We start from the raw sequence: 23,374 nt of genomic DNA on the forward strand, positions 1-23,374 counted from the left end.
GAAGGATAAATTTGAAAACTATAATGGCCCAGCTTTACTCAACATTGAACAAGAATTTCCTTTCTTCACCGAATATAATAAAAATTTCAATAATAATTTTATGAGCTTTTCATTGACTGGTACAATGTTCTTAACCCTCTAGTACCCAAATTAATTTTTAGACGGACTTCGAAAAAATCACTATTAAGCCTCATAAACATTTTTTAAGTTCTCTTTAAAGCTTTTTAGAGGTTCGACTGAAGACCGCCTAGAGGCGGCACTGGGCACTAGAGGGTTAATGAACAGAAAACCAAATATTCGAAACCTTCGTACGAATGTGATTCGCACAAAAACAAGAATAAGTACATAAGTTGGAGCGATGTTTTTCATTTTAGTTCTCAACACAAAAATAAAAGGGTTTTTAGAGTATTGATAATTATTACTGTATTCTCTTTCATCAAAAGTAAAAACTTCTGACTGCAACTAAACATGGTTTTTATAACATATTTGAAAAATATGCATATATCTTTGTTTGGGCGATGTTCGTTCAATATGCACACACATTGAACAGAATTGGCATTTGAAATAAATGCAAATAAATCATTTTTGTGACAAAATGCACACTAAACCTCTCCACCCATTTCACTGGGCTCGGGAATTGTTATTCTTCCTATCACGAATGGCACAGGCTGAAGTTGGAGAGGGGTTTCTATCATGGATGGCACAAACTGAAAACGAAAAACGAAATAGTTAGCAGACATTCATTCTTCCACACTCCTGAACTACGCACCTTTTTATCGAATTCCATGATAGCTTGTTGCGTAGCTGGTATTGCTTCCTCGGTTGTTGTCGCTTGATAGACTTAGGGAGTCACAGTTTGGCTCATCCATAATCCACTGATATTCGAGTTCGCTAACCGTTCTCAAGTAGCTGTTACCCGTTTTGATCAGTTCCGTAAACAGCAGATATGCAGGCCGAGCCCGCCCGGCCAACACGCTGGATGGATGGATCCGGCACCGAGCCCGACTAAACATACCTATATAGCTGTTGTCCATTTGCAGTGTGGCTACATTTTTGTACAATCCACTGAGCAGACATTTCACCACAGGAACCGGATCGTTATGGCAGGTGGTTGACTTAAGACCAAGCTTTTGGCAAATGTCGACTAGCTGCTGTCGAACGGCAGCCGCGTGACTGAGATTCCTTTCGAGCAAAAAGTTATCGAAGCACCAACGTTTGGGTTTGTCTTTCGTCCGATATTCGTTGAAAACATTCAGCAAAGTTATGTGATCTCCGCATTTGGCATGAAATTTGGCGTGAGCGGTTAGTAACTGTTCTCGTTTTTGGTTACTGCTAAGGAACACATTCTCACTGGAGAGCATTGCCACTATAGAGAGGGCTTCTTCGAGGCAACCAAACTCTGATGCACTAAGTAATATTTTGGAATATTTCGGATCTAGGGGAAGCTTTGCCATTTTCCAGCCCAAAGGTGTAAGTGCTGGTGTTTCAACGGAAAGAATTGCACCTAATTCTTTGAGCTCTTGCAGGGCACTGTCGATAGTATCCGTCGGTGGTTTATCTAAGAAATCAAACTGGCGACTGTCGATTCCCAGCGCTAGCAGTTGTAACACAGATGCTGCAATATTGCAACGGAGAATCTCCGGTTTACTGTGCGCCTCCATGGCTTTGTACTCGTTGGAACTATAGGCTCGGTAACATTCTCCGTCTTCAATGCGACCGGCCCGACCCGTTCGCTGCCACGCTTGTGCCTTTGATATCCATTCTACTTGTAGGGTGTCAATACCCGTCAGAGAATTGAAAACGCGAACTTTCGATCTGCCACAATCGATAACGTATTTAATACCAGGAATGGTAATCGAAGTTTCGGCGATATTGGTAGCTAGAATGACTTTTCGCGTGAATGGAGGCGCCGGAAGAAATGCGTCCATTTGACTGTGTTGAGACATTGCTGCATACATTGGATACACGACGAGCCGCAGATGATCGCGTTGGTAGATAGTTTTAGCTAGCCTCCGCACTAAACTAGCTGTGGATTCAATTTCTTCTTGACCCGTCAAGAAAACCAGAATATCTCCGTTACTACTATTCTGATGCTCGTGAATTTGAAATATCGTAGTAATACACGCTTCTAAATAGTGAACGTTGTCTAGGCATTGAAAGATCTTGACCGTGTAATTACTTCCTCGCAGATAGAGGGTTGGACAATTGTTGAAATATTTGGTAAAATGATCTACATTCATTGTGGCAGACATAACGACAACCTTCAGTGGCTCCAATAGCTTCGTCCGGCGTATTTGCTGTGCTTTCTTAACAATCCCAAACAAAACATCGGTGGCAATCGTTCGTTCGTGGGCCTCGTCTAGTATAATAATATTATAGTTTTTAAGCAACTGATCCGTCAAAGCCTCCCGAAACAGAATACCATCTGTCATGAACTTTATCTGAGTGTTCTCTGATGTAACATCCTCGAACCGAACTGTGTATCCAACAACGTCTCCGACAGTGCCTCCTTGCTCCTGAGCAACCCGTTTGGCTACCGTGATTGCAGCTACTCGACGGGGCTGCGTCACTGCAATCATTTTCCCCTGATTGACACTCTCTTCGTAGAGGTACTGAGCAATTTGGGTGCTCTTGCCAGAACCGGTATCACTGAGCAGAACCATCGTCTGGTGTCGCTTTACTCCGTCTACTATCTGCTTCCGAACATGGAAAATAGGTAGGCTCTGTCTGTGTAAATTGATCAGCCGTGCACTTGGAGGTTGTTTAAACCCGGTGGCTCCGTTGCCATTCTCTGGAGAAGACGCACTGGATCCTGCTCCTGGATCCCTTGGGTACAACCGTTTCATGATTTTACTGCGTATTTAATTTTTAGAAAGAAGAAAAGTACCGCACTTTGTTTTCAGCAACTAGCCTGACATGAGGTTTATTTTTCGTTTTCACTGCAGAAATGTCATTTGATGAATGACACCAATGACACGCAAATACAGCGCATGCGCATCAAGTATATTTTTTGTAATAACTTGCATGCAATTTTTTGAGGTTGTAAGCTCAGAAGTAAGAGCAACCTCACCCTATCGTCATCAGCATAATGTATGGGCTAAGGGATCATTCATATAATACATAACGCGCAAAGGGGTGGGGGGGGGGGGTATTCAGCGAAGTGTTACTTTGCGTGTGTCAAACATGTAAGATTGCGTTACGTGGGGGTGAGTGGGTATTGAAAATTGCCAAATTCCGCGTTATGTAATATTTGAATGGTTCCTAATAGGGTGTTCTAGGGGTATTTATATTATTATTTCTTTTGATAAGAAATGTCAAAAGAAATACATATTTTACTAACTTTTCTTAATTTAAATAGCAAAACTATTGAAAAAATCGATTTCGAATTTTAACAACCGTAAGTGGTTTTAAGACATACCCTACCGTCAAGAAATCATCAGAGTCTATGTTTATAATGAGAGTCCCGTGAAGATGAAACCAAAGGAACCAAATCAGTGTCAAACGAGGGTACCAATCGAGCAATGTAAATAAACAAGGTGATAATGTTAGGAGTGGTTGAAAAGTGTTGTAATTGAGCGTAATAAAGAATATGTGTTTTTCCGAAGTTTTACTTACACATCTTAATCCAACGTTAAACCTGTACACTGGTTCACTTAAATTTAACAAAACGTCACCGGGTGTAATCTTTCAAAACTGTGTACCTTGTGAAGAATTTCAAAAAATGATATTCGCTTATGCATGGTGAAAACAGAACTGTATAGTTCTTAGCAACAAACGGTACAAAAATGTGTTGCCGAAACGATAGATTTTCTCTTCGCGCGACTCTATATACACATAGACTCTGGAAATCATGACACAGGTAGGCCAGGTAACTTTTCAAATATTTTCACACTTTACAAATAATGTCTTTATACATAAGAAATCTGTAAGCACGGTCCCCGTTGAAAGTTTACAAAACTTCCAGTGACACATTAAATAGAGTGAGGTTAATCAACCGACTATAGGGCTTCCACTTATTCACACGCGCTCAAATGTTTTTAATATTAAGACTTGTCTTCACACCTGGCATCCCTGTCATGACACGTAAACCAGGGTTATATTTTCCACAAGCCACAGCAGAATTGTCCAGAGCAGAAATGTCACTTATGTCGAATTCGTTTTTACGGCAGGACTATCCCGTCCCGGACTACGCTTTGCAGCTGAAAAAAAAAAACACTTCCCGAGCAGTTGCAATGGTGTGCGTAATACCAGAGGTAACTGTCACTTTTGTTTTGGTCATTATCGCCATTGTCTTTTATCACATTTGTGCTACTGTACGAAAAATTTGCCAATTTACTGAAAAATGACAAAATAACAAATGAATAAAATTCAATCTGATGTTTGACACGCGAAGAACGATAACCAAAACAAACCGATTTTGACACATTTTTTTTTATATGACACATACGTGTGAATGTGTTGGTGTCTTCAAAACTGCACTCTGTTTCTTGCGCGGACTGTCCGGGACAGAAAAAGGGTAGTCCGGGATAGTCCGGAAAATGTAAAAACAAACAGTGATAGGACAAAGTGTAGTTAGTTAACTATCAGGGTTATATTCCCCAAAAAGCCAGCAACAGCAATGTCACTCTGTGCACTACTAGGGGATCATTCATATAATACATAACGCGCTCAGATGTATGGGGGTATTCAGCAAAGCGTTACTTTGCGTGTGTTAAACATGTAAAATTGCGTTACGTGGGGGTGGGTGGGTATTGAAAATTGCCAGATTCCGCGATATGTAATATTTGAATGGTTCCTAGCCAGTTAGTGAAAATTTAAAACAAATATAATTTTTCAATTTTAAAATCAAAGAAAACTCGTAGAGATCTAAGACAAATTACGTAATGTCTGCTGGAAGTTCGGTTATCGATTAGTATAAGAAAAAGCAGGTATTTTTTCAAATTAAAACCCCCTATTGTCAAATTGCCGCAAACGCAGCCGCAACGTATCCATTGTGTTTAGGCCTTAAGGCAATCCACGGGTGACTTTGCACTGCTTGTACGTTTGTTATTGTTGCTGTTTTTCAAGCTGCAAAACCAGAGCACGACCATAAGCGAAATCTTTTCATGTCGGCAATAATATCAAAAGTTATTTTTTATTGTTGTATTTAGGATTGGTACTCGCGATACTAGAGCTACTGATCGGATAACATTTGTTTTTCACGCTTCTGGATCCGGATTGCATTCAAGTTGCGACCGATTGAACATACATAAAGCTGTCATAAGTTGAAAACAGACTTAAATCAGCCGATTACAACTGTCTCGTGGATTGCCTTATAACTCAAAAACAATCCTATATACAGGTTTTTATGCACCATATTGACGGGTGCTATAATGCCTTTTCGTAATTTGCGAACCTCTCTGCTTCAGTGATGGAAACGAAACGAATATGATGCAATCATCGTTTAATCTCCACATGTACACATCATGAAGTGTACAGACCGCGACTAATCTTGAATCCTCTCAACACATAATGAAATGATGATATGGTGCGTAGGTTTCTGGGAGAAAATAAACACATATGACTAGACTACATCTGCTCTGAGAAGCGATTCGCTCGTTGCGTTTGTCTCTCCATATGCCGGTCGTTAGGGGAACAAAGAATAGTAGCAGAAGAATATCATGTCGCCTGAGCAGCAGCAGAGGTGTGGTGCGGTGAGAGGGAAAGTGTGGGAGAAGGGACTACTTCGGCAGCGGTTGACATGAGCGAGAGTAGGAGAGCATACATTGTCATTTTATTTCTTTTTCTGACAAAAATTCATATTCATGGGTAAGAACATAACAAGATCTGATTGCTCTGTGTAACAGAGACGAATAACTTCATATACCGAGTTGTGCACATTGAGAATCATATGTTGTGGTGTACACAAACGACAAGCAATATATCGTAAAAAGGAAAGCAAAGAGAGTGAACCAACACCGATACCCTGTTATTCGCATTCTGACAACGATGTCAACGCATCTTAGGCCTGCTTTATATGTATTCAAAATCGCTAGAGGTGATTTTTTTCCATCGCTGCTCTGCTTACGTCAGTTTTATGATTACTGGGGCTTTGGAAACACTAATGTTGCGAGATTTATTGTTTTCCTTGCAAAATACATGAAGAGTCAAACTGAGGCAAGCAGAGTTGTCAAAAGGTAGGTAACATATTGCGAATTTTTCATTATCCAGCTTTCTACGCACCATAATTACGGTCGCTATAATGTGAGTTCGTAATATGCGAACCTCTCTGCTTACGTCAGATTCAGGATTTCTGAAAAATTGGCAACACAAATGTTGCCAGATATATTTTTCTTTCGATAAAATATATGAAGACTTCAAACTGACGTAAGCAGAGTTGTCAAAAGGGTGGGTAATTTATTCGGGTTATTCGCGTTGAAAGAGATTTTGAAGGCTGTTCGCACCTACGTGAACACTCATATGTAATTGTCATAATGTGTGTGATGACAAAGGCAAAAATATTTCCTTCCTTCTTTTTCGCATGCAAAAACCAAACAAATATCAGCAACACCGTCAACGCGAATTACGAACTTTGCATTATAGCGTCCGCCATTATGGCGCGTAAAAAGCTGGATATAGTTCGGCATTATGGCACGTAAAAAGGTGGAATGCAATTTTTAGTGTTTTATGACATTATTTCGAAAACTGCAGGTAAGCAAATAAAATCATAAATTCAGAGTAAAATATTTCACATGTTAACTGTTATCACATAAAAGAGATTATTTCAATACTTTGTTTGCGAACACGTCGAAACAAGGATGTAAGCACATCCCTTTTACGAACGTAATTCCCATACACTTTGCTTGAAGCCGTTTTTATCTGGCTCTCTGGCTCGATTTTACGTTAAAAAGCTGTTAGTGCTGGCGAAACCGCCGCATAAGCTTCGTACATGCCAGATCAACTGTTGTTGCAAGTAATAGGTAGAAATAAAAAAGGCGTAAAACGTTTGTTGTGTTTTGAACATTTTATGGATTTTGTGCAGAACATAAATGGTCACGTTCAAACATGTTTCAACACGCTCCGGAAAACCCTTCATTCAGTATAGTTAGAAGCACGCAAACAATCCGTGCAGTAGCACATGCGACACAATGTCGGAGCTTAAGACCATTAACGCTAGTGCCATCATCATCGACGGTGGCTTTAGAAAACAGTTGCTATGACATGGGTCTGGGTGTACAAGCTGCCTTATAATAAGATGCCCTGATTAATAACATGAACATCTTTACCCAAAGCGAACATATTAACCACTATTAACATATTAACTATAAAGCGACTGGAGAGCGTTAGGTGTCATTCATAAATAACGTAAGACTTTTTCGAAAGGCTTAGTAACATTTAGCATTAAAATGTTGTAAATGCTGAAAATTTCAAGTATTGCATTTGGGTCTCTAGATTGATCATTATCAGTCTCAAACGAGGTTCAAACATTTTAAAACGGTTTTCTTCGTTATATTTTCGATTCAAAAAAGTCTTTTTCGACGCGGTCCCATAGAAATTTGGAGCGCTTCCCCCGAGTAAAAAGACCTCAACATACTGCCTTTAATGTTGCCGTAATGACAGATATATCTAAAAATAGCTAATTAGGCGTCGTACACAAATTACTTAACGCTAAAAATATAGATTTCTAATCCCCTCCCCCTATGTAACAATAATTACCATTCCATATGACCCTGCTTTCACGTAACGCTGAACAACCTAGCCCCACTCCAAAATTTTAAATTTTGAGCAAACATCACAGTTACGTAGCGATCTCAACTATCCCCCTCCTTTTTGTGTAACAGAAAGTAACGCAGACTCAGCCCCCTCTCACCCTTTGCATATTTTGCATATCGTCTATTTGACACGGCATATTTTTTTTATTTTTTTTATAGGTTGATAGTTTCCGCGTGTTATTATATTTTCACCAAATTCGTTCTTACGGTTGCATGCAGACGCAAAAATAATTCTTACGTGTGAAATTTTATACTATATAGATACATGGTTATTTGTTTCGTAATTTTGTCGACTCACCTGCTGAAATTGCATAGGCCGGCAGGTAGTACAGCATGTATGGACATCCGACCGACATCAGGGTCACGGACAGGCACATGAGAATGAACGTGATTTCTTGTAGTAGTGATATGTCCAGGTACCTGTAATAGAAGGATAAAAAGAAGAATTTTGATATTTTAACGCGTAAGTTAGAGCGGCGCGACAATTACTCACCGACTAATCTTCTCCAGTAGTCCCCGGCTGTATTCGACGTAATCCTCATCAAATATGTTTGACAAATCTCCTACGGGCGTTGGTATTATCATACTTTTGCTCAAGCCTCGGTTGTTATTTTGCGAAAGCGATGAACTATTATTGTTGTTGCTGCTCCCCAAACCAGAGGGTGGTACAGTTGGGTTGTCCAAAGGGGGCTTATTCTCAGCAAGGTCGCTGCCCAGCTCCAGTAGTCCCTGCAGTTGCGGTGGTGGTTCCGTTTTAGGTGGTAGAGTGTTATTCTGTGGCTGCTGTTGTTGCTGCTGCTGCATAACCTGCTTGACGCGTTTGCTGTTGCGGTGCGAATCGTAGCCGCTAGCGCGGTTTTTATATACGCAGGTGGAATCGGTGCTAAGATCTTCGACCGAGTGCAGTATGCTACAGCTTTTGATCGACGCGATCGGTTTCAGAAAGATCGCATTCGAGATAATGTCTTTCAGTTCGTCTTCGCTTTCTTGGAGCGTTTTCTCCGTTACGTTCACTGGAAGAGGCGGGGCAGGGTATTCGAGGTACAAAACATTCGTCAGTTGATCGGTTGGGTTAGTTAAAATATCGCGATGTTTTTTTTTCAATGAATTATTACTTATTAGAAACACAGATGGTATTAGTATAAAAGATTTTCTACACTTTTCCCGTTTATTTTCGTTAGTAAATTTTAAACCACGGGTTAGTAAAACTCATTTTAGCGTTTTTTTATGGAGTAAAGGAAATCAAGTGTTCATTGGGCGAGGGTCTGACAGAAAAATATGTTCTATTCTTATCCTTCTGGCTCTTTAACACTGGGGGAGATCACGCGCGAAATATTTCGAAAGTGAACGCCATGAGCGGGCACCAGACGCAGTTCTTATGCCCAGTAAATCGCAAAAGTCTTTGGGCGGTACCAACGTCACTATTCTAAAGTATGAATCGACTCGCAAAATTATTGATATGGGACACAATATGTTCAATATGTTAAATTTTTGTGATAATTTTCAAAACAATCGTAAACCAAAAAATACTGTGCAGCGTAAAGCGTGCAGGATAGAGACTATAAGAAAGAAATAAAATTCAACTGAAGAATAATATTCAAATTGTACCAACATTTTTTTTTGTTTTTTTTTTGTGTGCACCAAATGCCAATTATTGAATCAAATTGACATTTCGACTATCATGTTTACAATTGAAGTTGAGTTTGGCAGTCATTGCACTGTGAACATAGTAAATAAATTTGGTGCTCAAAACAAAAAAAAAAGAATAGGAAAATCAATTAAAATCACCGATAAATTAAAACTCTTACAGAAAAAAACGAAAACTAATTACGAATTAGAAATTCGATAATTACACACATTGTTAAAATCACCCGCAAGCTGCGTGCATCACGATGCACATTCGGCAGATCGTATACCGATTCGTGTGTTTTTTCACTGTTATTACGAACAGCTGAGATATCTGATCTGCAAAAAATCTAAAAACATTATAAGCAATTTATTTTGAGAGAAAAGACAAGTAATACCCGGCATATGTTGCATATAATTGGAATCAATCTTATCGTCTACCCATATTTAATTTTTGTAGGAAAGTTTGCCGAAAGTTTATCCTGTCAGGCTTCTTAAACATCCTAACACGGTTCTAACGCAACACGAGCATTTCCTTAATTAAAAAACAAACAACCTAAACAAAGAGTAACATAAGCACACCTGCCTGTAGCCGATTTATTCTGCACAAGCTGATAACTGTACTGTGCTGCTGGGGAAAACGACATTATTAACGTCCTGTAAGCTAACCTCTTCGCGGCATAATAAACTGATCGAACTGAAGGAAAAAAGCTCTCCTCCGAACCGTACGAGTCTACAATCTATCCGAGCTGCAACAAAAATCCAATCGAAATTTTGTACCCTACTCCAGAAAGCTGTGGGTGGGAAAGTCTGCCTATTGGTGAGGAAACGGTATGCACAACAAACAATCACCTTCATTAATACGAAGGTGATAGTTTTGCTTCCGGAACTTCTCAAACTTACCGAATTTGTTATCAAGATTGAGACTGTTACGATTCTTGTCACGGATAGCGTCATCCAGGAACAGGTCCTCCAAGCAGCGTCGGCTCAGGTGGTCTTCAGATGAGCTAAGATGGCCCAGATTCTCTTTGTAGTCAAAACGCGAAGAGTACGACGCGTTTTCCTTCAAGGATTGGATGGGTTTCTTCTGAGCATATTCATCAACCGGCCGATAGAGCGCTCCGGAGACACACACGTGCAGCATGCAACCGCCTGAAATTTATTGGCAATGTTTCATTTTGCTTTACAATTTTAACACACTGGTACTTACCGAGAATCAGTAATGTTCCGTGAAACCCGAACGAATAAATTAATCGCTCGATCATAGTGGGAAATATAAAGCTTCCAGCGGCAGTACCGGAAATCGTGATCCCATTGGCAAGGGCACGTCGCTTTTCAAAGTACTGCGATACGATAACGATACCGGGTGTGGTGGATAATCCCCCTCCGATCCCGGTTAATATTCCAAAGGTAAACAGCAAGTGATACATACTGGTGGCGAAATAGCTCAACGTGAGCCCGAGCCCACAGAAGACACCACCAATGATAACAACAATACGACAGGAAAAGCGTTGACACAGAGCGCTAGACACCGGGGCTAAAGCTAAGCATAAAGCAGACAAGATGGCCGGTATCCACGAGGCCGTGGTTGCCGACGAGTTTGGAAAGCTTTCCATAATTTCCACGTACAACACACCGTATGATTTGACCAGACCGGCCACCCAAAACTGCACCGAGAAGGCTCCAAACACGATGATCCATCCGTAGCCACCGTCCGGTGGACTGTCGTCATCGTCCTCGCTGCTTGTTTCGGCGCAGGTCACCTTACGACGTCTCAGTTGAAGCTTTTCTCTGGATTTATGGGAAACATAACAAGTTCAGCTTAATCCAGACGGTATCAAAACTAAACTTACTTTTTGCTTCTAATCTCACGAGACTTTGCAATCAGTGGTCTAGCAGTTAGGCTTGAGACAGTCAACAGATTTTCATTGTCGTCTTCGTCCAGTTCTGTAGAAAGTTGCGCTTCAACTGCAAATTTAAGAAAAAAATCTTGTTGATTAGGTTCATAACCTTTATTTGTCAGTTTAACTAACCGTGTTGGGGTTTACTTGTATGAAAACACGTATCGACCGCCAGAGACGAAGGGCGTAGTAGGGTATCTTTGTGGTCCTCCTTGGGACCAGCGTTGCCGAGCGGGCCGATGTTGCAACCCGCCCCAGGGTAGGAATCTCGCTGCTGGCGGTCCAGAAAGGCATCCAGTCCCATTGGATCCACTGGCAGCAGGGCATCCGGTTCTCCAGCGCCTCCGATGCCAACGCTACCGACTGTTGCCGCGACCGGAGCTGACTGGATGGAGAACAGTGAACCACTGTTGTCGCATTCGGCCAGCAAAGCTGCGTTAAGCGGTGCCCGGCAGTGGTCAGGAATCGACGGATGATAGATGGCATGAAGGAACTTGTTCTCATACTTCTGCTGTATCTCAATATCGTCAGATATGAGACTCTGAGGTCGAGCAGGTTTATCGAGACAGACCTGCGATGCCTGGAGGAAGAATGAAGGGAATAAAATGATGATAATTATTATGGTTTTTTCCATGTGGTTTGAATAATATCAAAAAAAAAACTAAATTGATCCACCTAGCGGTCAGACCCAGCCTTTCTCATTCAAACTTATTATTTGCAAAAATAGCTTTACATGCACGCTTCAATCCAATAAATGTGTATTCACTTTTTGGGTTCTAAAATAATGATGTTGTAATAGAAGTATAAAATATGAAATTTGACGTAATGTAAATGCTCAATAAATAGCGAAATAAAAGAAATGACTCTTGATTTCGAACAACTTAATCACGAGCGATACCGGGAACATTAGGGTGGTCCCCGTGGCTCTGTGGTTAGCGATGTCGGTCGGCTAGCTCTCCCACACGGTTGTGATATCGGGTTCGATTCCCGATCGAGTCGAGGATCTTTTCGAGCTGGAAATTTTCTCGATTCAGCACTGGGGCACGGTGTATCGTTGTACTTATCCTACACATACAAAATGTTCCAAAAACAATATCGATAACGAATTCTCTCAACTAATCTAGTTGATCGAGACCGCTATTAGCCCCAAGGCTAAGCGTGCGATATTGTATACCGGGAACATTCAAATGGTGCGATACCACATTTAAATTTTATTGTGGCCACATATATTGATCAAAGCAGGTATAGTTTTAAATAGCCTTTGAATTTCTTTTCTTTCCAAAACTTTTGAACCACATATCAAATTGTTATGAAGCTTGTTATTTGTGAGTTTGAGAGATGATTCGTTCGTATGACACTAGTAATGTTCAAATAAGTCGTGTAATCTTTGAGATAATAGAATTTCGTTGTTTTATTAACAATTTAATACATAACGGTTGCTTAAGTTCAATTATAATCAAATGAAATGCCAACGTATAGGGCAGCCAAACTTTGAAACCACGTGTTCAATCATAATTCATCAGTTAACCCTTAACTAGCCCGCTCATCTGAGAATAATATTGATCAAATCGGTTGTGTAGTTTCTGAGATAATGAAGTTTCGTGATTTTCACAATTTGGTACTTTACAGACGATGTAACAGTCCGATTACAAAAAAATTCAATAGGGTGTTATGAGTCAGCTAGACCTTTCATTTGACACTAATTACGTGAAAATCGGTTCAGCCATCTCTGAGAAAAGTGAGTGAGTTTATGTATTCTTCGGAATATGTTTCTTTTCATAGCTAGATTTCACATTTTTAAACATAACAGGCAAAGTAATAGTCCGATTGCAAAAAAATCAATAGGGTCTTATGGGGTAACTAGACCTTTCATATGACACTGATTTTGTGGAAATCGGTCCAGCCATCTCTGAGAAACATTAGTGAAATTAAACAGTCTTCAGAAGACGTTTCTTTTCATAACTTTTGAACCACTATTCAATCTATATAAAATTCAAAAGTTAAAGGTTTTCAAAATAGCCCGTTCATTTGATACCAATTTTTTTGAAATCGGTTGTGTGGTTTCTGAGATATTGATGTTTCGTGATTTTTACATTTCTAATCATAACCTCTAAAACAAAAATCCAATAACAATTAAATGTAATATGGTCTTATGGGGCAACTAGAACTTTCATTTGCATATAATTTTATTAAAATCGGTCCAGCCATCTCTGAGAAAAGTGAGTGAAAATAAAAATCTGCACATACACCAACACACACACACACGCACACACAAACACACACACACACACATACATACAGAAAATGCTCAGCTCGTCGAACTGAGTCGATTGATATATGCCATTCGGCCCTTTGGAGCACTTTCATATCTTTGGTTTTGCACGTGATTGCTATACCTTTCTAGGAGAAAGGCAAAAAGTTAAAAAAAACTAAATTAATCCACCTAGCGGTCAGACTCAGCCTTTCTCATTCAAACTTATTATTTGTAAAAATAGATTTACATGAATGCTTAAATCCAAAAAGGTATATTCACTCTTTGGGTTCTAAAATATTGATGTTGTAATTAAAGTATAAAATATGAAATTTGACGCAATGTTAGTGCTTCAGAAATAGCGAAATATAAGAAATGACTCTTAATTTCGAACAATTTAATCACGAGCGATACTGGGAACGTTAAGATAGTACGATACCACATTTAAATCATGTTGAGACCATATATATTGATCAAAGCAGCTATAGTGTTGAATAGTCTTTGAATTTCTTTTCTTTACAAAACTTTTGAACAGTATATCAAATTTTTATGAAGTTTGTTATTTGTAAGTTTGAGAGATGACTCGTTTGTATGATACTAGTTCTGTTCAAATAAGTCGTGTAATACTTGAGATAATAGACTTTCCTTGTTTTACAAATTAAAACATAACGGTTGCTTAAGTTTGATTACAATCAAATGAAAAGGGAACGTATGGGGGAGCCAAACTTTGAAACCACGTGTTTAATCATAATTCATCAGTTAACCCTTAACTATCCCGTTCATTCGATATCAATATTGTTCAAATCTGTTGTGTAGTTTCTAAGATAATGAAGTTTAGTGATTTTCACATTTCGATACATTACAGACGAAGTTACATTCCGATTACAGCAAAATTCAATAGGGTGTTATGAGGCAGCTAGACCTTTCATTTGATACTAATTCTGTGGAAATCGGATCAACCATCTCTGAGAAAAGTGAGTGAGCCCAAGTAGTCATCAGTTGCAATTGATTTCATTGAAATGGATTCAGCCATCTCTGAGAAAATCGAGTGAGATTGGGAGAGCGTTACACACACACACATGCAGAAAATCCTCAGCTCGTCGAACTGGGTCGAGTGGTCTACGACATTCGGCCCTTTTGAGCACTTTTATACCTTTAGTTTTTGCAGTGATTGCTATACCTTTCTAGGAGAAAGGCAAAAAGTGAAATGATAGAAATGACTTTAAATTTCAACTTCAATCCCGAGCAAGGCCGCAAACATTGAAATAGTACAATATTAAATTTAAATGATGTTGAGGCCACATATTTTGATCGTAGCTATAATTTTGAACAGTCTGCGGGTTTCGTTTCTTTCTATAACTTTCAAACCACATGTTTAAACATTATGAAATTCATTGTTTAAGGGTTTGAAAGCCCATTTATTTGAATTCAACTATGTTCATAGCTTCTGAGATATAAGAGCGTTTTTCACATTCTGACGCAGCGCCAAAATTAAAAGTTTGATTACAATGAAATTCAATAGCAACCTAAGCGGCAAATAGACCCTTCATTTGACACCAAGATAGAAAGAATCGGTCAGACCATCTCTGAGAAAAGTGAGTGCGAAAGAAAGGTGCACATACACACGTACACACCCACACACAAACATATACACCTATACATGCATATATGCGGAAAATGCTCGATTCGTCGAACTGAGTTGAGTAGTATATGACATTCGGCCATTTCAATCATTTTTCTACCTTTTAATTAGCCAGTGATCGTTAGGAGAAAATCAATATGTTTACTTTCATTATGTGATTTCACATTTTTATGAACAACGGACACAGTCACAATCCGATTGCAATGAAATTCAATAGCAACCTATGGGGCAACTAGACCTTTCATTTGACACTAATTTTGTGAAAATCGGTTCAGCCATCACTGAGAAAAATGAGTGAGTTTAAACAATCTCAGGATAACTTTTCTCTACATAACTTTTGAACCATATGTTCAATCAGAACGAAATTGAAAAGTTAAGGGTTTTGGGAACAGCCCAATCATTTGAAACCAGTTTTATTGAAATCGGTTATGTGGTTTCTGAGATATTGATGTTTCGTGATTTTTACATTTTGATACATAACCTCTAAACTAAAAATCTGATTACAATTAAATTCAATAGCAACCAATGGCGCAACTAGACCTTTCATTTGCAATTAATTTTATGAAAATCGGTCCAGCCATCTCTGAGAAAAGTGAGTGAGAAAAAAAAAGTTGCACACACACACACACACATACACACATACATACATACATACAGAAAATGCTCAGTTCGTCGAAAGAAGTCAAGTGGTATATGACATTCGGCCATTGGGACCACTTTTATACCTTCGGTTTTTCCAGTGATTGCTATACCTTTCTAGGAGAAAGGCAAAACCTAAATTAATCCACCTAGCGGTCAGACCCAGCCTTTTTATTCAAACTTTTATTTGTAAAAATAGATTTACATGAACGCTTCAATCCAATAAATGTATATTCACTCTTAAAAATTATTGATGTTGTAATCTATACATATAAAAATGAAATCCAGTCTATCTGTCTGTCTGATCCATATAGACTCGAAAATTACCGAACCGATCGGCGTGAAAATTTGTATGTAGGGGTTTTTGGTGCCTATAAAGGTTCCTATGATAGTTTGAGACCCCTCCCTTCTCTGGAATGGAGGGATCCCATACAAATGAAACATAAATTTCTGCACAACTCAAGAACAAACCAAGCAAGTGAAACCGAATTTGGCATGTAGATGTTTTAAGGGATAAAAAATATGTCCATAATGTTTTGACACCCCTCCTTCTTTTGGAAGGGAGGGATGCCATACAAATGAAACACAAATTTCTGCACATCTCGAGAGCTAACCAACTAAATGGAACCAAATTTGGCAGGTGAATGTTTTAGTGGTAACAAATATGTTCCATAATCGACCTCAGGCAACATTTTGGATTGTAAGATGGCAACTTCCGGTTTCTGGAAATCAGCCTGAAATGGACGATTCCTATTAAATATGAGTATCTCCGGAACCAGAAAGATGCAGAGAATCTAAAAATTGATCACAGACACAATCTTGAATTTTAAGATGGTGACTTCCGGTGTCTGGCAAACAGCCGGAAATGACCAAATACCATTCAATATGAATGTTTTCGGAACCAGAATTACGCCCAGATGACAGAAATTGATTTCACAGGCAATTGTAAAGTTCAAAATGACGTCTTTCGGTTTCTGAAAAACAGCCCAAAGTGACCAAATACCACCCAATATGAGTATCTCCGGAGCCAGAATGTTGCAAGAACACCACTATGAATTGTAGGATGGCAACTTCTGATTTCTGGGAAACAGCCAAAACTGGCCGATTTTCGTCTGACATGAGTATCTCCAGATCTAGAATGATACACAGCAGCTGAAATCGACCACACACCCCATTTTGGATTCTATGTTGGCGACTTCCGGTTCCTGGGAAACAGCCGAAAATGATCGAATAACACCCAATATGGGTGTTTCTTCAACCAGAATGACGCTCAGAGGCTAGAAATTATCATAAATACCATTTTGAAATCCAAGATGGCGACTTCCGGTTTGTGAAAAACAGCCTAAAATAACCAAATACCATCCAATATGGGTATTTCCGGAATTGTTATGACGTACTGAAGTCACAAATCGACCTCAGACAACATTTTTAATTGTAAGATGGCGACTTCCGGTGTCTGGAAAACAGCCGAAAATGACCAATTACCACCCAATATGAGCGTTTCTATGACCAGATTGACGCTCAGAGGCCAGAAATTGTTCCCAAATGCCATTTTAAAATCCAAGATGGCGACTTCCGGTTTGTGAAAAATAGCCTAAAATAACCAAATACCATCCAATATGAGTACCTCTGGAACTAGAATGATGCAATGAGCTAACAATTGACCTCAGGCACCATTTTGAATTGCTAAATGGCAACTTTTAGGAAACAGTCGAAAATGACCGAATAATACTCAATATGAATATTTCCGTAATCGAGATGATGCATAGAAACCAAACATTGACCCTGGAAACCATTTTGAATTTGAAGACGACCACTTTAGGTTTCTGGAAAGCAACCAAAATAACTAAATACCTACCAATATGGGTATTTGTGGTGTCAGATTGATGCCAGAAAATCTGCTGAAAATGACCGAATACCACCCAATATGAATATATTCAGAATTAAGGCGATGTACAGAAGCCAAAAGTCGAGGATATTGTCATTTCGATAAACTCAATCATTTCAAACGATTTGTTATTTGACTTTGATCATATCCTATGGCCGATTCGTCGTGCATTTGCAGACTTTTAACACATCGCAAGGAATCAATAAATTTGGAACATTCAAATAGTACGATACCACATATAAATTATGTTGAGGCCACATATACCGATCAAAGCAGGTATAGTTTTAAATAGTCTTTAAATTTCTTTTCTTTCCATGACTTTTGAGCCACATATCAAACTGTTATGAAGTTTGTTATTTGGAAGTTCGAGAGATGACTCGTTCGTATGACACTAGTTATGTTCAAATAAGTCATGTAGTCTTTGAGATAATGGACTTTAGTTGTTTTATTAACAATTTAATACATAACGGTTGCTTAAGTTCGATTATAATCAAATAAAATGGGAACGTATAGGGCAGCCAAACTTTGAAAACACGTGTTCAATCATAATTCATCAGTTAACCCTTAGCCTGCTCATCTGATAATAATATTGATTATATTCAAATCGGTTGTGTAGTTTCTCAGATAATGATGTTTCGTGATTTTCACATTTCGACACATTACAGACAAAGTTACAGTCCGATTATAGTTAAATTCAATAGGGTGTTATGAGGCAGCTAGACCTCTCGTTTGACACTAATTTAGTGAAAATCGGTTCAGCCATCTCTGTGAAAAGTGCGTGAGTCCAAGTAGTCTTCGGAATATGTTCCTTTTCATAGCTAGATTTCACATTTTTAAACATAACAGGCAAAGTAATAGTCCGATTGCAAAACAAATAAATAGGGTCTTATGGGGCAACTAGACCTTCCATTTGACACTGATTTTATGAAAATCGGTTCAGCCATCTCTGAGAAACATGAGTGAGATTAAACAGTCTTCAGAACACGTTTCTTTTCATAACTTTTGAACCACAAGATCAATCTTCATAAAATTGAAAAGTTAAGGGTTCTTAAGGTAGCCCGTTCATTTGAAATTTATTTTGTTCAAATCGGTTGTGTAGTTTTTGAGATAATGATGTTTCATGATTTTTACATTTTGATACATAACCTCTAAACTAAAAATCCGATTACAATAAAATTCAATAAAGTCTTATGGGACAACAAGACCTTTCATTTGCAATTAATTTCATGAAAATCGGTCCAGCCATCTCTGAGAAAAGTGAGTGAGAATAAAAATCTGCACATACACACACACACACACACACACACACACACACATACAGAAAATGCTCAGCTCGTCGAGCTGAGTCGAGTGATATATGCCATTCGGCCCTTTGGAGCACTTTTATACTTTCGGTTTTGCAAGTGATTGTAATACCTTTCTAGGAGAAAGGCAAAAATATTAATTAGGAGTAAAATATTCGTGCTGAAGAAATAGCGAAATAAAAGAAATGACTTTGAATTTCGTACACTTCAATCACGAGCAATACCGGGAACGTACGAAGAGCACTATACAAAATTTAAATTTTGTTGAGGCCATATGTTTTGATCAAAGTAGTTTCAGTTTTAAATAGTCATTGAATTTTGTTTCTTTTCATAACTTTTGAACCACATATCAAATTGCTATGAAGTTTCTTACTTGTGAGTTTGAGAGACAACCCGTTCAAATGACACTAGATATGTTCAAATAAGTCGTGTGATCTTTGAGATAGTAGACTTTCGTTGTTTTTATAATTTAATACATAACGGTTAGAATGAAAATACGATTATAGTCAAATGGAATGGGAACCTATAGGAAAGCCAAACTTTTCATTTGACACTAAGATTGTTGAATTTAGTCCAGCCATTTTTGGGAAAACGAGTGAACTTGAAAAGTCACCGGAACATGTTTCTTTTTACAATTTTGAACCACGTATTAATCACTATAAAATTCATCAATTAACCTTTAACTAGCCCGTTCATTTGATACCAATATTGTTCAAATCGGTTGTGTACTTTCTGAGATAATGAAGTTTCGTGATTTTCATATTTTGATACATTACAGACAAAGTAACAGACCTATTACATTGAAATTCAATAGGGTGTTATGAGGCAGCTAGACCTTTCATTTGATACTGATTTCGTGGAAATCGGTTCAGCCATCTCTGAGAAAGGTGAGTGAGTTTAAGTAGTCTTCGGAATATGTTTATTTTCATAGCTGGATTTCACATTTTTGAACATAACAGGCAAAGTAATAGTCCGATTGCAAAAAAAATCAATAGGGTCTTATGGGGTAATTAGACCTTCCAAATGACACTGATTTTGTCGAAATCGGTTCAGCCATCTCTGAAGAACATGAGTGAGATTAAACACTCTTCAGAACACGTTTATTTAAAAAACTTCTGAACCACTCGTTCAATCTTCATAAAACTCAAAAGTTAATGGTGTTTTAAGTAGCTCGTTCATTTAAAACCAATTTTGTTAAAATCTGTTGAGTAGTTTCTGAGATAATGATGTTTCGTGATTTTCACATTTTTAAACATAACCTCTAAACTAAAAATCCGATTGCAATGAAATTCAATAGGGTCTTATGGGGCAACTAGACCTCTCATATGCAATTAATTTCATGAAGATCGGTCCAGCCATCTCTGAGAAAATCGAGTGAGATTGGGAGAGCGTCACACACACACATACCCACACACATACAGGAAATGCTCAGCTCGTCAAACTAAGTCGATTGATATACGAGATTCGACCCTTTGGAGCACTTTTATATCTTTGGTTTTTCCAGTGATTGCTATACCTTTCTAGGAGAAAGGCAAAAAGCGTTTTGCCTTTCTCCTAGAAAGGTATAGCAATCACTTGCAAAACCGAAAGTATAAAAGTGCTCCAAAGGGCCGAATGGCATATATCACCCAATTAAATTTCATCGTGATCGGATTTTTAGTTTAGAGGTTATGTATCAAAATGTGAAAATCATGTAACATCATTATCTCGAAAACCACACAACCGATTTGAACAAAATTGGTTTCAAATGAACGGGCTATCTGAAAAACCCTTAACTTTTGAATTTCATTAGGATTGAATCTGTGGTTCTAAAGTTATGTAAAGAAACGTGTTTTGAAGATAGTTTTATCTCACTCATGTTTCTCAGAGATGGCTGAACCGATTCTCATAAAATTAGTGTCAGAAGGAAGGTCTTATTGCCCCATAAGACCCTATTGATTTGTTTTGCAATCGAATTATTACTTTGCCTGTTATGTTTAAAAATGTGAAATCCAGCTATGAAAAGGAACATATCCCGAAGACTTCTTCGACTCACTCACTTTTCTCAGAGATGGCTGACCCGATTTCCACAAAATTAGTGTCAACTTATAAGTCTAGCTGCCTCGTAACACCCTATTCAATTTAACTGTAATCGGACTGTAACTTCGTTTGTAATGTACCGAAATGTGAAAATCACGAAACTTCATTATCTCAGAAACTACATAACCGATTTGATTAATATTATTATCAAATGAGCGGGCTAATTAAGGGTTAACTGATGAATTATGATTGAACACGTGGTTTCAAATTTTGGCTGCCCTATACGTTCTCATATTATTTCATTTCATTATAATCGAACTTAATCAACCGTTATGTATTAAATTGTTAATAAAACAACGAAAGTCTATTATCTCAAAGATTACATGCCTTATTTGAACATAACTAGTGCCATACGAACAAGTCATCTCTCAAACTTACAAATAACAAGTTATGGAAAGACAAGAAATTCAAAGACTATTGAAAGCTATACCTGGTTTGATCGATATATATGGCCTCAACATAATTTAAATGTGGTATCGTACTTCTTGAACTTTTCAAATTCATTGATTCCTTGCGATGTGTTTAAAGTCTGCAAATGCACGACGAATCGGCCATAGGATATGATCAAAGTCAAATAACAAATCGTTTAGAATGATTGGTTTTATCGAAATGACAACATCTTCGACTTTTGGCTTCTGTACATCGCCTTAATTCTGAATATAGTCATTGTTAACACCGCTGGGCATTAATCGTGAGCCAGCCAAACTCAGCCACAGAGATAACCGGAGTGACAGCGAGTGTCAGCCAACCAGAGGGATAGCGAGGCGACAGCCGATGTCAGAGGGGATAAATAAAAAAAAAAATTATAAAAGATTAACGATAGCGAGAGTGGTTTACTAATAGTAAAAATATTGCTTAAAATTTATAGAAGATATTATACTGATCATCATCTAGCCGCAAGTTTGCTTACAGTATACGAAATCAGCGCGGTGCAAATATACTACCGCATAACCTGAAAAAATACAGTGAAATAGTTGTAAGTAGAAAAAAAACTGAAGGTGTATAAAGATTAATTATTACGTTTATCAGGAAAAGGAAAGGAAGAGAAAGGCAGGAAAAGGAAACGAAGGTTCAAGTGGAAGGGATCTATAGTGTGCAGGAAGACCAGGAAGGGAAACTAATTGTTGTAAGATTCATTGATTCTTGAACTACGAATTATGCAAATCACTTTATAAAAATCTTTACAGTTTGAGCTTCACTTCCGTCAGAACAGTCATATTGGGTGGTATTCGGTCATTTTCAGCAGGTTTTCTGGCATCAATCTAACACCGAAAATACCCATATTGAGAGGTATTTATTTATTTTGGTTGTTTTCCAGAAACTAAAAGTAGTCGTCTTTAAAGTCAAAATGGTGTCCAGGGTAAATGTTTGGTATCTCTGCATCATCTCGATTACGGAAATATCCATATTATTTGGTCATTTTTGACTGTTTTCTAGAAGTTGCCATTTAGCAATTCAAAATGGTGCCTGAGGTCAATTGTTAGCTCATTGCATCATTCTGGTTCCAGAGATACACATATTGGATGGTATTTGGTTATTTTAGGCTGCTTTTCATTAACCGGAAGTCGCCATATTGGATTTCAAAATGGTATTTAAGATAATTTCTGGCCTCTGAGCGTCATTCTGGTTGCAGAAACACCCATATTGGGTGTTATTCGATAGTATTCGGCTGTTTCCCAGGAACTGAAAGTCGCCAACCTAGAATCCAAAATGGGGTTTGTGGTCGATTTCAGCTGCTGTGTATCATTCTAGATCCGGAGATATTCATGTTAGACGAAAATCGGACATTTTTGTTTGTTTTCCAGAAACCAGAAGATGCCATCCTACATTTCATAATGGTGTCTGAGGTCAATTTTTAGCTTCTTGCAACATTCTGGCTCCAGAGATACTCATATTGGATGTTATTTGGTCACTTTGGGCTGTTTTTAAGAAACCGAAAGTCATCATTTTGGACTTTAAAATTGTCTGTGAAATCGATTTCTGTCATCTGGGCGTAATTCTGGTTCCGAAAACATTCATATTGAATGGTATTTGGTCGTTTCCGGCTGTTTGCCAGACACCGGAAGTCACCATCTTGAAATTCAAGATTGTGTCTGTAATCAATTTTTAGCTTCTGTGCATCTTTCTGGTTCCGGAGATACTAACATTTAATGGGAATCGTCCATTTCAGGCTGTTTTCCAGAAACCGGAAATTGCCATCTTACAATCCAAAATGTTGCCTGAGGTCGATTATGGAACAAATTTGTTACCACTAAAAACATTACCCTGCCAAATATGGTTCCATTTAGTTGGT

The 23,374-nt window shown here is 38.3% G+C and overlaps 2 protein-coding genes across 2 annotated transcripts in view; both read right to left on the reverse strand.

Annotated features, from left to right (window-relative positions):
- LOC129722504 (uncharacterized) overlaps positions 1 to 23,374 on the reverse strand; it is a 43,020-nt gene that overhangs the window by 1,172 nt on the left and 18,474 nt on the right. Inside the window, exons 2-7 of the mRNA XM_055675969.1 lie at positions 11,411 to 11,858; positions 11,231 to 11,345; positions 10,588 to 11,168; positions 10,281 to 10,529; positions 8,245 to 8,764; positions 8,050 to 8,171 (exon numbers count right to left, since the gene is read on the reverse strand). Coding sequence (XP_055531944.1) covers positions 8,050 to 8,171; positions 8,245 to 8,764; positions 10,281 to 10,529; positions 10,588 to 11,168; positions 11,231 to 11,345; positions 11,411 to 11,858 — 2,035 coding nt within the window. The remainder of the gene's footprint in view (positions 1 to 8,049; positions 8,172 to 8,244; positions 8,765 to 10,280; positions 10,530 to 10,587; positions 11,169 to 11,230; positions 11,346 to 11,410; positions 11,859 to 23,374) is intronic.
- On the reverse strand, positions 7 to 8,034 carry LOC129722505 (ATP-dependent RNA helicase DHX33). Its single transcript, XM_055675970.1, has 2 exons — positions 770 to 8,034; positions 7 to 707 (listed from the first exon to the last, which is right to left on the reverse strand). Exon 1 carries the CDS (start codon positions 2,844 to 2,846, stop codon positions 774 to 776), a length of 2,073 nt encoding a protein of 690 aa, XP_055531945.1. The 5' UTR covers positions 2,847 to 8,034; the 3' UTR covers positions 7 to 707; positions 770 to 773.

This window comes from Wyeomyia smithii, chromosome 2 (genome assembly GCF_029784165.1).
Source record: "Wyeomyia smithii strain HCP4-BCI-WySm-NY-G18 chromosome 2, ASM2978416v1, whole genome shotgun sequence".
Classification (NCBI taxonomy): Eukaryota; Metazoa; Arthropoda; class Insecta; order Diptera; family Culicidae; genus Wyeomyia; species Wyeomyia smithii.

Bases quoted from the DNA above. Each gene is read 5' to 3' on its own strand.
- LOC129722505 (XM_055675970.1), bottom strand. From the start codon at position 2,846: ATGAAACGGTTGTACCCAAGGGATCCAGGAGCAGGATCCAGTGCGTCT.